General features: G+C 37.0%; 2 protein-coding genes across 6 annotated transcripts; one reads left to right on the top strand and one right to left on the bottom strand.

Annotated features, from left to right (window-relative positions):
• Nucleotides 1-736: 736 nt before the first annotated feature.
• LOC103713022 (uncharacterized) lies at nt 737-3,063 on the bottom strand. Of its 3 annotated transcripts, none has more exons than XM_088723091.1 (3): nt 2,841-3,063; nt 2,450-2,733; nt 737-1,557 (listed from the first exon to the last, which is right to left on the bottom strand). In XM_088723091.1, exons 1-2 carry the CDS (start codon nt 3,010-3,012, stop codon nt 2,492-2,494), a joined length of 414 nt encoding a protein of 137 aa, XP_088579217.1. In that variant the 5' UTR covers nt 3,013-3,063; the 3' UTR covers nt 737-1,557; nt 2,450-2,491. The 3 variants fall into 3 exon arrangements, with proteins under 3 accessions (XP_088579217.1, XP_088579216.1, XP_017699743.2); XM_088723090.1 differs by lacking the exon at nt 737-1,557 and adding an exon at nt 1,719-2,119; XM_017844254.3 differs by lacking the exon at nt 737-1,557 and having other exon boundaries at nt 2,218-2,733; nt 2,841-3,062.
• A 4,145-nt stretch (nt 3,064-7,208) lies between these two features.
• On the top strand, nt 7,209-14,002 carry LOC103713011 (uncharacterized). 3 transcript variants are annotated; one of them, XM_088723077.1, is made up of 7 exons: nt 7,209-7,770; nt 8,797-9,043; nt 9,173-9,753; nt 9,828-10,022; nt 10,122-10,276; nt 12,640-12,750; nt 13,648-14,002. In XM_088723077.1, exons 1-7 carry the CDS (start codon nt 7,630-7,632, stop codon nt 13,712-13,714), a joined length of 1,497 nt encoding a protein of 498 aa, XP_088579203.1. In that variant the 5' UTR covers nt 7,209-7,629; the 3' UTR covers nt 13,715-14,002. The 3 variants fall into 3 exon arrangements, 2 of the variants coding, with proteins under 2 accessions (XP_088579203.1, XP_008797985.2); XM_008799763.5 differs by having other exon boundaries at nt 7,345-7,770; nt 8,797-9,753; XR_605016.5 differs by lacking the exon at nt 10,122-10,276 and having other exon boundaries at nt 7,383-7,770; nt 8,797-9,753.
• The last annotated feature ends 1,213 nt before the right edge of the window (nt 14,003-15,215 follow it).

Genomic DNA, 15,215 nt, shown 5'->3' with positions numbered 1-15,215 from the left:
ACTTTTGAGCTACTACTCCAGCTCTTCATCTAGTAAGTCAGTTTTTCGATCCATTCGTGATCCAATTTTCAAACTCAAGTTGGCATGTATAGTACCATCTTGAGTTTGAGGAAAAATATTAAAATCATTGTAGGACCATTGATTTATTGATTGTGCCAAACTTAGTCGGCTGTACCAAACTTCACCTTGATTGATTTGTGATTACTTGTATCAAACTTAGTCGGCCTTACCAAACTTCGTCAGCTTTCTAGTACTATATAAAGGTTGCTCATGTACATTGTAAAGACGGGTAGAAATATAATTCTCTTTCCTTATTCTTCTTTTTCCAACAATGGTAGAGTCAAAGAACCCTAGAGAATGAATTAAATCATTAAACATGATGTTTTCTGGCAGCTACTCATCTTGGAAGACATGAATAAAATGTAAAAGTGGAGGCAACTAAAGAACAGGCAATAACTAGCATTTTGACTTGGTATGATACACATCATGATAGTACTATTTTTTGTGCAATGTTGTGCTGCCAATTGATACCATGATACCACACTAACAGACAGTGTCAATGCTGATAGATTATCATTTCAGAACTAAAATGAACAGGTACCTCCATTACGGTCACTGATTGCACAAGATTGCGTATCATATAACCAGTAGGCAAGAGACATTTTGGCATGCGAACTCAAATCAGCTTCGTGGCTGATAATTAGTTAAACATCAAACATATATACTCTGATACACATCAGCTGGAATCGGAATTATAAATATAATGCAGGATTGGAACAGAAATTGGAACAGATTCTTCTGCTCTCTTCTTGTTCCGCAAGAAGTCAGAAGCGTACAGTGTTATTCACTTTGATGCACCAAATTCTACTCTCATAATAACTCAAACTTTATTTCAATGCTTACTCTTATAAACGTGCAATAAAATCTTTTGCTTCCAATTTCGCAATTCCAAAAACTTATCCATTGTTTCATTAACTTACCATTCAGCATAGCAAAATAACAAAAGTGTATTTCCAATAACATGTACTTCTTGATCCACTCTCAGAATTACTGCTTCATTTTCTGTGGTTCTTTCAATTATATTTATACTCTGTCTCCCTCTGCAACTATTACTCTCTTCATGTGTTTTACTTATGTAAGTCTATATTTGTGTAGAGACATTATATTAACTTGTATTGTCTGTGTTGAACAGCGTGCAAAATAATTTATTCACTCACCTTCACTGGGAAAAGAAAAGTTAACAAATAGTGCTGCCATGGCGCATTCTAGCCACCATTTCATTAAGTTTCTCATTTCCGATATTTGTTCATGGTTTCCTATATAGAAATATCTCAAAGAGATTTTTTTGGTAAAAGAATTACATGATACTGAAAATTGCTTTCATAAATCAAATAATGAAAAAAAAGAAGTGATAGCAATCCGCTGTTCCAGAATTTTAGTTGAACTTATAGCTCTTAAATATTTTCAATCATGAACTTTTTTGTACAGATACAAGGATTTGGAAAAGCTTCAATCAACAGCAAGTGTAGTGGAAATAATTGGTGTACAAGAATCTGTCTGAAAATGCATACAACATGACCCACTGGTTATGTTTTGTGGTACATTTTGCTGAGCATGGACGTGAAGTAGAAAATTCAGTATCCTACCAAATTTGATCTTTAAAAAATAAAGAAAAAGAATGTAGCCATGTAATTTCCTCTTTTAATACGCAAGAAAACTATTAAAATCCAATTATCCACTGCTAATCAGGATTTCAATATCAAAAACTTGATAAAACAACTAAATACTATGGACTAAAGCCTTTTTCTTTCAGAGAGAAACCTCCATCATTCAAGCCAATATTTTAGGCACAACCACAAGCTAACAAGGGTATCTATCAATCAGGTCCAGAACAGAATACTTGAGATATCTGAACAAAGATACACCAAGGACATGCATGAATGTTTAAGCATTCAGTCACCTCCATCTTTTCCTTTTGTTTCTTTCTCTGTTTCTTCTTATCTCTATGGAAGAAGGTGACAGAAACTAGTCTTCACTCGTCCTATGACTCAAGAATTTATTAATCCTGGTACTTTACTGCCAGCAAAATATCAGAATCGCTTGAATTTTTTTTCAGACCCTGTATCATTCCAAGGAGATCCCATCTCTGTTATTAGCTAATTCCAAATTTCATCCCTCCTGATAATTAGCATAGCATTACCGTACTCTGATACCATATATAAGAAAAAGTATTCGTTATAACTGATAACCTTAATTCACAAACAACAGGAGCATACCACAATATAGGAAAAACCATAAATTTCGACACTTGAAATCAACGAAACGTCATAACTAGTAGTCGAAAACCTTTTATACACAAAAAAAAAAAAAAAAAACAAGCAGGAGGCTGTAACTATCTTTTTCACCACCAAATTTTTGTTGCCTCCGATAACTAAGCTCAAAAGAGTACCTTTTCTTGGTCGTAGAATAAAGATTGGGTGATTTGTTTCTTCTAGACTCGGCCCTCCCAGAGGCACTCCAGCGCGGGGTTTGGCTTAGTCTTTGGCTCCGCCGAGCGGCGGCGGAGCTCGTCCTGCCACACGTGGCGGAGGAGTTCGCCGAGATCCGGTGGCGGGTGGAGACCCATGGCGGCGGCGCGCTCCCAGCGCTGGAGACGAGTGAGGCCGAGGCAGGGCCCGTACCTCATGTCCATATCGAACTGCCGAAGCTTCTCCTCCTCTGGCCCATAATCATCTAATGAGAGAAAAGACATAATATAAGATCGATCGACTGAAATTACCGAAGAAAAAATCGACTAGGGTTAGGGTTAGGATTTTGGAAGGAGGAAAGACGGGACGGACCTTGGAGATCGGGGGAGCCGTGGGAGATGAGGAAAGGGTTCTGGGCCGCGTCAGCTCCCAAGGTGGCGCCACCGTCCGGGGGCTTGCCGGATTTCTTCTTGGCGGAGGAGGAGGAGGCGGCGCCGCCCTTCTTCCTTTGCCGGTAGAAGCCCTGGATGTCGCCCGATGCCATCTCTCTCCTTCGAAATTTTTTTTGGTTTTGCAATTAAAAAAGGATGAGTGCTTCTTTCTATTTAAAGGGAGGGGGGCCTTCCACGTGGATGGCTCCTACTTCATCATCACTAGTTCGCTATTATTAGAGCTACCGAAAACAGTTGACAGCACGAATCTCCATCGCTAGTAGCTCCTCTTTTCTCTCCTTTAGGTGGCCCGTGTGAGGTCGCTTTAGCGATTACAAGTGATCTTCACTTCAGAATAATCAGGTTAGATCTAAAATAATCATATTTAATGCACTATATTCTGGTAATTAAAAATTTCTGGATATTCGCAATTAACTTATTTTGTATAGTATAAAGATCTAAAATCACTCGCCATATAATACCAAAACTACTTCTAATAAAAAATTAGACGAAGTTTGAGCAATTTTTTCCTCCAAATTGAAGGGCAACTTTGTCCAAAAATATTAGCCCAATAACACTATCTTTGGGTGATTTTGGATACCCATCCTTTAAAATGGGTTTTTCATCATCAAGTTGGATGGTAATTTAAAGAGTGGGATGATTTAGGATCACTAGGATGTAACTGTAGACAATGATCTCATTATCTTCACTGACATCAACCTTGATTTTGGGGTTAGCACCCTATACCAAACACCTAACCTAAGATGAAAGGCATGGGGTGATCCTACGTGGTTCAATGGATACTCTCCATTAGGATTTGGAAGATCAACTTTGATGGTTCCTTAGAGATAATCAAGATGCCGCTAGGTTTCTGCTAGAGACCATCATGGTTGACTTCTCTATATTGGTTGACTTCTCTATGTTGGTAATAGGACTTCCCAACTATACCTATTTCTATGACCGAGCTAAGAGTGGCCTAAAGAGGAATTATAGTTGTGGTCTTCACTTTAAAATGTGGAAGATGCTTAGTTGAAGGTGACTCTAGGATCTATGGGAAATCTTCTTCAAGGCTCTAGCGTAGTCATTAATCCTCTTCTTGTCGATATTTTTTATCTCTCTACATCTTTGAATTTCTTTGCTGCTAGTTATATTTTTAGAAAGCTAATTCTCCTGCAGATTAGCTGGCAAGTAGAGATTTTAATTATGATATCCCACAAGTACTACTATGCATGCGAAGTTGGCTCTATTATTATATGAGATTTTATTGTGTACAATTTCACTAAGATTGTCTTAAGGGTGTTTTTTATCCATTTTTTCAAAAAAAACCCTCAAAACCTAAACGATATAAGAAATGGATGGAGGGGAATAGGGTTTATTAGATAGTGTAGCAGCCTTTGTAAATTGTAACTGGTAAGAGATTTGTTGTGTTTTCCCCAAATCTCTAAGCTATTAAACAAAAAGAAAAGGGAAAGTTCTAACCCTCTCCAAAATTCAGGAAAAAAATGCCAGAAAACAAGAGAGTCTTATGTTGTTCTAGTTGGTTAATTTGATTGGTGCAAAATGAAAGGCTTTTCAAAGGTAACAATATGCCAACACAAATATATCAGAAAACGTAATTCAGATGGCAATGGAGCACAAAAGAGCTACCACAAATTATGATTTCTTCCTTAGGTTACCAGGCACCCCCTCCTTACCTTTGCTTGTAGTTTCTAAGCAAGAAGACCATTACACGGTTAATAACTACTATGAAGATGATCGATCCCTCTAAGATTTATATGGAAAGGAGATTCAAACACTCCAATATCATGGATTAATGGACTGCCCTTCCTAAGGACTATATGGAAAATTACAGACACATTGCCTTGCATGCATCTCACTTCTGTAGTGAAGGGAAGCAACCAGCTGACTGGTTGGCTGGACAAGGGGTCAATGGTTTAACTTCTTTGTTTTTGATCTATTTTGTGTTGCGAATGCAAACTGACAGGGGTGCATCTAGTTAAGAGAAAATAATAAATTTAAGGTTTATCATTACCTTTCAATAACAACAACAACCAAAAAAAAAAAAAAAAATCCACTACTGCTACAGGGGTGCACCGAGATGGGCGCTTATGAATGAGGTCTAAAAAAAAAAGAGTGGTTGTGATTAGCTGCATGCATGGCCATATGGTACATATGGTGTAGGGTATAATTTCTTCAACTCTTGACCGGATTTTATGAAGAGGATAAAACTATTTGTTTAGCTCAACCTATTTTTATGGAAAAAAAAAATCAAGGCAAGAGATAAGGTGGCTGTCCCACGTCACATTCCATTATTTTCTATATCTTCTATTGCAATAAAAATAGCAATCACTGATGCCTTTGTTGATCTTAACTTTTAAATAGATTTTTTTAAAATAAAATAAATTATTATAATAAATTGCTAAGCCTAATTTTTTCTAACTAAAAAGCTTTGTTGAATGCAGAGGAATGAAAGGAGGTGGAATTTTTGATGAAGGTTGAATCATCAATGGAATCTAGGCTATTTTGCTTCTCTAGAGAAGACCTCTCCTTCTTCATTACTAATAGTGAAATTAATGAATACTCAGCAATAATAAATAGAAAATCCACTGGCCACAATTTATGAAGAAATTATAACCTATGCTGCATGCACTATACAGCCGACCACATAGCCAATTATAGCCGATGTAAGGGTGTGTCGAGATAAGTGCTTATGAATGAGGTCTAAAAAAATGAGTAGTTGTGCTTGGCTGCATGCATGGCTATATATTACATGCAGTGTAGAGTATAATTTCTCTAATTCTTAGCTAGTGTTTTAAAATTTTAATCTTTCTTTGAGCTGTTTGTAGAAGAAGATAAAGTTATTGATTAGCTGAATCTATTTTTATAAAAAAAAAGTTTAAAAAATTCAAAGCAAGAGATAAGGTGGCCTATTTTTATTTTCTATTACAATAAAAATAGCAATCATTGATGCTTTTTTATTCTTAAATTTTAAATAGATTTATTTAAAATAAAATAAAATTATTATAATAAATTGCTAAAAAAGTCTTTGTTGAATGCAAGAAAAGGAAAGAATGTAGAATTTAGCTTCCTCGCTTCTTTGAAAGAGACCTCTCCTTCTTCATTTCTAATAGCGAAATTAATGGGTACTCAAAAACAATAAATTATCATGTTAATATATGGTGGTTTATTTTTCAGCCGAATGGAGATTTGAATTTTAAAAAGTTTATTTCATTCATATAAATATTAAAATATTAACAATGATTATTTCTTTTGTTATATGGCAGCTATTACAACGGAATTACATTCAGAGAAAACTCCAAATCTACTCAAATGGCCGACATGTACCCTGTGATATTTTTTTTGGTACAACAATAGGAGGAAGGGAGGGATCAGCCTCCACTGGGCCCTCCTTTCATCAGAAAATATTCGATACAAGTTGCAAGTTTTCGCGTACCTTCTCTGACCCGTGGGCTCACCTCACTGCGCTCACCGCCTCACGGTGTGGGTACGTCACTACAGCGCTACCTCGGTACAGATGAAAGGAAAGCACATCCGCCAATGAACCATCCAGGCATGGAGCATCCGGTCCTCTAATTTAATCATCGCCTGCGCATTTCGAACTCGGACAACTTAATTGAATTATCGTTTTTTTACCATCAGGCTACCACCTTGGTGGCTATCCCGTGACATTATAAACCAGCTAGTGAGCGGATAGCCTTCCAATCATTCAAAATGCCACTTTGGGGGAACCCAAAGAATCGCCGCGGCGAAGAGCTACGCCCCTGCTTTGTTGCCCCATAAAGGGCAAAAACTATACTGCGACACTGCACGGTTCAATTCCTCCGAAAGTCCAAAACCTTTCGGAGCGTTGGCATTTATTTCCGTGAGATCCAGATTCCGCTTTTACCCTCAATGGGTTTTAAATTTCTGGCGAACTACCTGGGGACCAATAAATTTTGCATTCAAAGCTACATTCACTGGCATTCGGGTGGACACCGGGAATCGCCTACACCAGGCGTATTCTTCGTGCTATTTGCCTTAAAAAAACTCGCAGGGAGAGTACAATTTTTACCGAATTATGTATGTTTATATAGGGACAAATAGTGCTGCTGGTCGGATTATTATTATTTTTAATTTATTATTTTTAAAAATTTTATTTGGATGGATGGTAAATTTGTGCCTTAATTTTTATATAATTTTTTATTTTTTAATTTTATTGGCCGTATCCATATTTATTGTGATATTTTTAAATTGGTGAAAAATTATGATTTTTTTAACTATTTATGTGTATTGAATGTCTGGACCACGAACTGAAAAAAGCCCTTTAGAAAAATTATAGAGTTGTCTTTTTTTCTTTTTTTTTTCTTTTGTTGTTTTCAATATTGGATGTAATTATGCAAGAGCTGTGCCGTTGCTATAAGTAAATAAAAAAAAACCCGACATTCGCTCTCTCTAAATTTATGATTTACCCCAATAAAGCCGAAAGATAGAAGCGTTGGTGATTGAAAAGCTAAGCCCACCCGCGGAGATTGTATCGCGCTCATGCTTCGGCGTAGAACTCGGCGAAGAAGAGAAAGACAAACATTTAAAATATAACAAAAGAATGATTGATCGATCTCGGCTCTCTTCTTCTTTACCTTGGTCTCCGATCGCTTTCTAAATCTTTCCAGGGTTCGGCATCGCGGGATCGGGACGGCATTAGGTTGCATTTCAATTGGTGGGTGGAGGAGATGGGATCGGGGAGCAGCAAGGACGCCGGGGCGGCGGCGGCCTCGTCGTCTGGTGGAGGACTACGGAAGGCGAGATCCGGAGGGGCTAGGGTTCTCAACTCTTCTTGCTTTGGCCTCTCATCAGCTATCTGGGATGATCGGGTGAGTTGTTTTATGTTTTGACCTTCTTTTTTTTTTAAAAAAAAATCCCATTCTGATTTGGCTTTTGAGTTGCTGGATCATGCGTCGTCCTTATCTCGCTGATAGAATCGAAAAATTTGGAAGAAGCTGGAAGCTCAGTCTAGTTTTATGGCAATCTGGGCTGATGAGAGGCTTCTCTTTTTGAACAAAGATGAGAAGCTTCTCATTTAAGAAAGTTGGGACCTTTGCGCTTCAAATTGATGGTTTCTGAAATATTCCGAAGTTGGTTCGTGATTTTGTTTTTAGAATGCTGAATTTTGTCATTATGAGTGTAAAAATTGGAAGATACTGAAAGCTTTGTTTAGTTTTACAACAATCTTCAATTACTGGGATCATCTCCCCGAAGGGAGGTAACGAACTTCTATTTATGAGATGATTGGTCTTGAGTCTTTTTGCTGACTGGTGATATGTTTAGTAGTCTGGATTCTCAAGTTATTGATTTCTCTGCTGAACAAAGTTGCAAGCTGTCTGGAGTGGTAATTGTTATATTTTTGAAACTCTCAAAGGTATTGAGTTCTTTTTTCTTTTTTTTTTTGGTGTGTGTGTAACGAGTCTAAATCTGCTCGACTAATTCCAACTAGATGGCACATTTACATTTGGTTTCTAGGATAACGTATGATTGACCAAGAATTGGGCGGCAGCGCAGATAATGGCTTTCCAATTTTCATTTTGTTTTCCCTAGAAAGATATAGTTTTATTCATTATTCTATTCATTTTTTTCTCTTAATTCAATTTCTTGCAAGTGAATTGACTCATGGATTGTATCAACCTAGGAAAGTTTGATAAAAGATAAACTGCATGTAAAGGCAATTGAGTTGGCTTGCTTATCAACCTTATGTCTTGTCTGACAATTTCTGCACTTGTCATTGTCATTCCAAAGATTGGATTATGTTGGTTTTGCATCCTAAGTTATGCATTCTTATTGGAAGGATCAGTTTTAAGAGCTTCGAGAATTGAAACTAGCATGGGCTTTGATTTCATTTTCAGAAGAAAGAAGAGAATGGAAGATGTAGAAGCAATATTTGTGGGGGTGAAGTGGAGAGTAAAGCCTTTGGAAGGAATCATGAAGGCTGCGGGAAGCTTAGCATTGCCCAACCTAGTAAAATGCCCTCGTTGACTTCTTTTGATGATGAACGAAGTGGAGAAGATCAAGATGGGGCACTGCAAATTGGTTTAGGTGCCAGCAGCAGCTCTTCTGCAACAGCTGCTGTTAGCCGATCATCAAACACTTCAGGCAGGTTCTCTCATTTTGGTTTTTTCTCAGATGGAATTAATTTTAGGTTAAACAGAGCCGTCAGTTTGGGGTCATCAAGGGCCGACTCTCTCTTCTCAGCTGGTCTCTCCTTTCCAAACAATGATGCAGGTGATCATGCTATTGTTGATGTTGATAGTTCTCTAAATAATGTGAACGATACTCATGAGAGTGTCATTGTGGAAAATAATTCTCCCCAAGATGTGGTCAGAAATAATGAAAGGGTTGAGGCTACATTTGGTCGATATTCTCATACCAATCATCTAGAATCTGAAAATGCTGAATTGAGGTATTCTAATAGACGGCTTGGACCACAAGAACCTTTAGAAAGCAGTTTGCAGTTTAGCCGAGCACTTAGCGTTGGACGGCTTCGTGATAGAGTTCTTCGAAGGACTTCATTATCTGAGGGAGTATTTGGTCCTGTCCATCTAGAGGATAGGTCTGCTGGGTCTACGGGGCAGGTTAACGGGAGACGACTCTTGGGTGGTACAAGAAGATCACAATCCTTTTCCAACAGGAACGATGATGTGCTGCAAGATCCGTCTAGTACTCACCCTTACCCAATAGCTGGCACTTCGGGCATGAATGCTGATCATGACTCAGAAACTCCGCAGCCAAGAGAAACCAGTAATCATGATTTACTGGAACACAGGTCTGCATTCCTTGAAAGGAGAAGGAGAATAAGATCTCAGGTAAAGTTAATGGGGTTTGCTTTCTACTTTCATGTATATGTAACATATTCATGAATAATTAATTCTTTTAGCAGGTGCGGGCCCTTCAGCGATTGGGTAGCAGGTTTGAGAGTTTATCAGGTCATGACAGATCATGTATATTATCTGGGCAACATCGAACTGGTTGTAGCACATGCAGAACAAACAATCGAGCTGCTAATCCTGATGATGACACAAGTGCTAGAGCTAGCATATCAAGAATTGTTATGTTAGCAGAAGCACTTTTTGAGGTATAATGAAATTCTTATGAGAATTTCTTGTATAATGTTTCTTGGTCATGCTTTACAGCTTGGTCAAGGGTAATTTACTTTTTTAACCATTTTACTTAGGTTTTGGATGAAATTCATCAGCAGTCTGTAGTTCTCTCATCTCGGCCATCTTTTTCCTCTATTGGATCTGTTCCTGCTCCAAAGGAGGTAGTAGAATGTATGCCAATAAAAGTATACATGAAACCACATGAACACCAAATTGACGGGGCTGCACAGTTAGTAGTCCTTTGCCTTAAAACTTACTTTCTCTTTCCCCTCAAGCTGTCATTTTTTCTACTGAGTTAGAAGGCCTTGATTTAACATTTGCTCTTGCATTAATGGAACTTGTTTAGATGATAACCTCTCTATCTTGCAAATACATAACTGAAATGTATTATTCATCGGTAAAGTATGCATACATTTGACAAGAATAGTGGTTACAAATCATCACTCATAATTCACATTTATCAAATTGCCGTTATATTTTTTCTATGTTTTAAATAAAATATACAAATGATTTAGAAATGTTTACACAATTTTACTTATCTAATAAGAAAATTGTATATACTTATGGGATTTACCATTGTGTTCGTTCATCTATGCGTACGCATGTCAGTTTGCTATTTAACTAAATAACTTGTAAAATTTTAGAAACCAGGAGCAATGCTAGGATATAATTGAGTTGCAATGGATGTTATGGGAGTCATGATTGTCGGAAATTATCAGTAAGACATACTAGACCAACATAATCAAATGGTACTATCATACATATAAATCAAAATTTCAGAACCTATAGCCCTTGCCGTCCTTCATCACTATTTCTAAGATCAACTCAAAGGTCATCTTTTAAACATAGCATTTAGTGAACATAATTCAGTTAAATTGTTTGTTATAAATTAATGAGATTTTGTAATTTGCTTTAATAAGATAGTGTTGTTATATTTTCATTAAAAATTCTAGATGCTGCTGCTATACAACAAAATTTGGAACTTTATGATATTAAATATTTCAGACGATGAGCCTTGGCACAAAGATAAAGTTGCTCTATTGTGACATGGAGGTCACATATTAGAAATATAGAAATAGCCTCTCCGCATGCGGGGTAAAGCTGCACACATCCAACCCTCCCCAAGCCTCGTAATGATGGGAGTCTTGTGCATTGAGCTGCCCTTTTTTTATGATATTAAATACTGTATCAGTTAATTAATCTTTAAGTTACATATCACCTGATACAATATGTTTTATATGGTGCTTGTGGTTATAGTTACTCCACTCAGTTTGGTAATGTCACTATGGATTAATAACTGACTTGGAGCATCCATGATTCTTCATCAAAATCCATAGCATGACCAGTCTTATTTTTATGTTATTCTATGAGAATAGGTTGCTGTTTTGAATCCTTTGTCAATGTTTTCCTTTGTTGTTTCGGTATATAGAGTCTATCTATGAAGAAAATGAGAAGTTAGTTTATTGGTAGGGAGTCTGATTTTTATGTTATTCTATAAGCAGTCTGATTTTTTTGTTATTCTATGGGAATAGGCTGCGGTTTTGGATCTTTTTTCTATATTTTCCTTTGCTGTTTCAGTATATAGAGTTTATTTATGAAGAAGATGAGAAGTTAGTTTATTGGTAGGGAATATTAGTTGTTAGGCCCACATATTAGCCAAATGTTATCAAGAACATTCTTCTCTTCTCTTTAATTTCTCTTGAGGCCAGTCACCATTAGTGCCTGGGTTCGTCAATTGAAACTAGTTTTCTTAGATTGTCAATTGTCATTATTCAAGTCTGGTGTTGATAAGGACTTGTTACTGAAGATTAGAAGAGAGAAAACAGGATGGTTCTGCTGGCCAGAGAGAATGCAAGTTTCTGGTAGCTGCAGATACTACATACCCACCTTGAGACAGAATGCAGCCAGCTGCATCCAAAGGCGGCCAATGCATCTCGAGGAAGGTTAGAAAGGCATGCATGGCCAGGCCAGAAGAAAGCTGGCCAGCTTGGTCAGCCAGCATCCTTGAAAATGATATCTATTCATTTGCGACGGTGACGCTCTCATGTCTCCTCCCTCTCTTGACTTGAATTTTATCTCTTTTGTGTTCATTTCCCCTCTTTAACTTATAGTTATGGAAAATATCTCTACAATTTGCTTTCCATTAAGACCAGGTGTGGAATCTAAATCAGTGATGCCCTCTAAAGCGGTCCTGATCTACAAAGATCAGATTGACTGGTGTTAAAGCATCAACTCCTGCTTATAGAGCACCACATCTGAATCAGGCTTAATTTGGTTTAAGTGATAAGATTGGAAGGTTCTATGATCATATGTCTAAAAAAGTTTAATCTATATGAATTTTTTTTAGGAATAGAAAATGCAGTTAACAAGCTAGTTTTCCTTTATGTACCATGTGCTTGTGATATGACTTGCATTTTCTTTTAATGATTGGTTTTATCCTTCTGGTAGAATGTGCTAGATTCTAATTGCAATTTTTCCTTCTCTTCATGCAGCTTAGAAGTCTTTTCGCTCATAATTTGTTATTGTTGGATTTTCTGTATTTGCTTCTCTAAACTTAGTAGGCATTGACCTTGGGTTTCGTTTGGTTGACAGGTGTTATATTTGCCTTGTGGAGTATGAAGAAGGAGATTGCATCCGAATACTGCCTTGCAATCATGAATTTCACCAAACATGTATAGATAAGTGGTTGAAAGAGATTCACAGGTATTTTTTAATCCGATCCACTGTTCATCCTGCAATTACATGGTCTGATACTTATTGTTTTCACAGTTACTTCTGCTATTGTTGTATGATTAATGTCAGAACCTCTTAAACTGGATTTAGATAATTTATTGTTTATAACTTGAGGATACTCCAATTTCTTTGTAATTCTTTCGTATGATTCTTTTTAGCTGATTCTGTTCTAGTTCTCTTCCTGGTTGATTCCTTTTAGTGCTTGTTGAACCTCATTAGATTCTTTTCATCCTTTAGTTTAACCACTCATCCATAGCTTTGTTATTTTTGTTTTTAAGTTTATTTCTTACGGCCATGGTAAATTTGCTAAATGCAAAAGGTATTCTTGATCTGCATATCTCAAACACACTGTCAATTACTCATGAATTATGAGAAGTTCCAGAGTAACCCAATTATTATCAATTTAAAAGAATGGCTCAAGCATCTCCTTTTGTATGTTTCCAACTTTGTTCCATAGTATATTATGCTTATTTCAGTTTTATAAACCACCATATCTTCTTAGTTGCTAATTAGCTGGCTCTGGCTGTTTGAGCTGTGCTGTGGTTTTATCTGTTGGGTGCCAATTAACAGCACTTGATATATTTATGTGTTTGTGGTTGTTTTCATTGGATCTAATATTTAATCTGCTGTGCATTTATAATCACAATTATTATGCCTAGTTAGCTTTATGGCTAACTAGCGAAGTTGAGAAACCCATTATATTATAAGTTTTTTGTAATCATGATGTTATAAATCCTTACACAAGAATGGAAGAAATATCTCCTACACGTTTTTTTTTTCCTTTTGATTTTTTCTTCTCTAGCCCTAAGAACCTTTACATGCAAGCGTATTTGCTCAATGTGAAGATTTGTTTTGTTGTTGCTGTAGGGTTTGTCCACTTTGTCGTGGGAACGTTTGCAGATTGGATGCATCAAGCACAGAGAAGCTTTGTTGAAGCAGATCTGTGAAATCTCCTGCACTGAACAGTTCCGCTCTGCTCCATGCATTCATGGGACTGGTGGATTTTTCTGCCTCCTTCAAGAAACCAAAGCAGGTTGCACTGTGTTATTAGACTGCAACCCTTAGCTTTGGGTCCCCATGGCCTTTCCTCATGTAATCATTCAATTCTTAATTTTATGAATGGCCACTGTCCCAATTTAAAAGCTTTGCAACGCAAAGGGAGACCAGGAGATTCTGAGATTATTTGAAACAGGGGAATTTGATTAATATCTTTCAGCGAAAATTTCTCTATATTGTGATCTGGTTACTGATTTCTTCCCTAATTGCTCACCCTGCTTTTTTTGGCTACTACCCTTTTCCCCCACATTAACCTTATCCTTTGTTTAGATAAAAAGCAAACAAATAGATTTCTTTCCTTATTTGGAGGCTGCCAAAGATTGTTCATGTACAGCAAACATCAAATTTTGGACTGATATTTGGCTTCGAGACCATCCTCTCTAGTCTCTAGTATGTCGGAGAAGGAAGATACAATGGCCTCTCTTTGGAATTGTTCCTCCAACTCCTGGTTGATTCCCACAAGCCTGTTTCTAAAATGACCTTGAATGATCTAAAAGGCCATTCAACCAACTTTTTATTAGTACTACATTATCCATTTTTTATGTGCCTTGGATAAATACTATGAGAAACTTACACATAGGTTTATATGTTTGCTAGTGGGGCTGTGGAACATAAGGTTCAATTCATGTGCTCTCATTTTATTTAAAGTTTCCCTGGGGTGGCCTTGAAAGCTCACAGTGTATTGCCAGTGGATTAATTGGGTTGGCATTCGAAGTTGGATTATTTACTTTTATTCATGTTACATGAACATAAACCCTCTTATTGGTGTACCACGGTGTCATTTTTTTTTTTTTTTTTTTTGATACCATATCACCTGGGCGAAGACCATTTTATTCTGAGCAGGGGTTGGGGCATGCATGACTCACATGAGAGAAAGCATGGAGTGCTCCATATCGTATATAAGATGGAAGATTGAAAGCCACGATATTCATGAGACAAATACGCTTACATTTAGCCTATGCACTCTAACATTAGACAATGACGATGACAACAACAACAACAACGCGAGGAGGAAAATTGTGGGTTCTTCTCCTTCTCGTTGTTCTTCATCATTTTCTCCTAAGCGAAAGCAAAACTTATAGGGGTGTGCTTGTGTATTAAAAATTGTGGCACACAGGTGGTAAGAATTTCATGATCAATAAAGGTTCAAGGATCATGTCATCGTGCTTAAGCAAAAGCAAAACTAACATGGGTGCTTTTTTTTATGAAAGATTGTGGTTTTTTGTTGTAGTTGTCATCTCTCTTAAGCAAAAGCAAACTTATAGGTGTATTTTTCTATTAAAGATTGTGGCACACATAGGTGGTAAGAGTTTCATGACCAATGTTTATAAAATCAGTTTCGAAAGAAAAATATATTGCCTGAAAATTATACAGAAAAG

Source organism: Phoenix dactylifera, chromosome 6 (assembly GCF_051530095.1).
Source record: "Phoenix dactylifera cultivar Ajwa chromosome 6, Ajwa_hap1_PhDact_Kaust_v1.1, whole genome shotgun sequence".
Taxonomy (NCBI): domain Eukaryota; kingdom Viridiplantae; phylum Streptophyta; class Magnoliopsida; order Arecales; family Arecaceae; genus Phoenix; species Phoenix dactylifera.
The sequence above is the reverse complement of the archived record's forward strand: the minus strand, read 5'-3'. Positions and strand labels throughout refer to the sequence as shown.

Excerpts from the sequence above, each read along its gene's own strand:
- LOC103713022 (XM_088723091.1), bottom strand. The coding sequence starts at position 3,012 with ATGGCATCGGGCGACATCCAGGGCTTCTACCGGCAAAGGAAGAAGGGC. Across the intron at positions 2,734-2,840 it reads CGGCTCCCCCGATCTCCAAG|ATGATTATGGGCCAGAGGAG; the intron begins GTCCGTCCCGTC and ends TTCTCTCATTAG.
- LOC103713011 (XM_008799763.5), top strand. The coding sequence starts at position 7,630 with ATGGGATCGGGGAGCAGCAAGGACGCCGGGGCGGCGGCGGCCTCGTCG. Across the intron at positions 10,277-12,639 it reads CAAATTGACGGGGCTGCACA|GTGTTATATTTGCCTTGTGG; the intron begins GTTAGTAGTCCT and ends TTTGGTTGACAG. Across the intron at positions 12,751-13,647 it reads TGGTTGAAAGAGATTCACAG|GGTTTGTCCACTTTGTCGTG; the intron begins GTATTTTTTAAT and ends TTGTTGCTGTAG.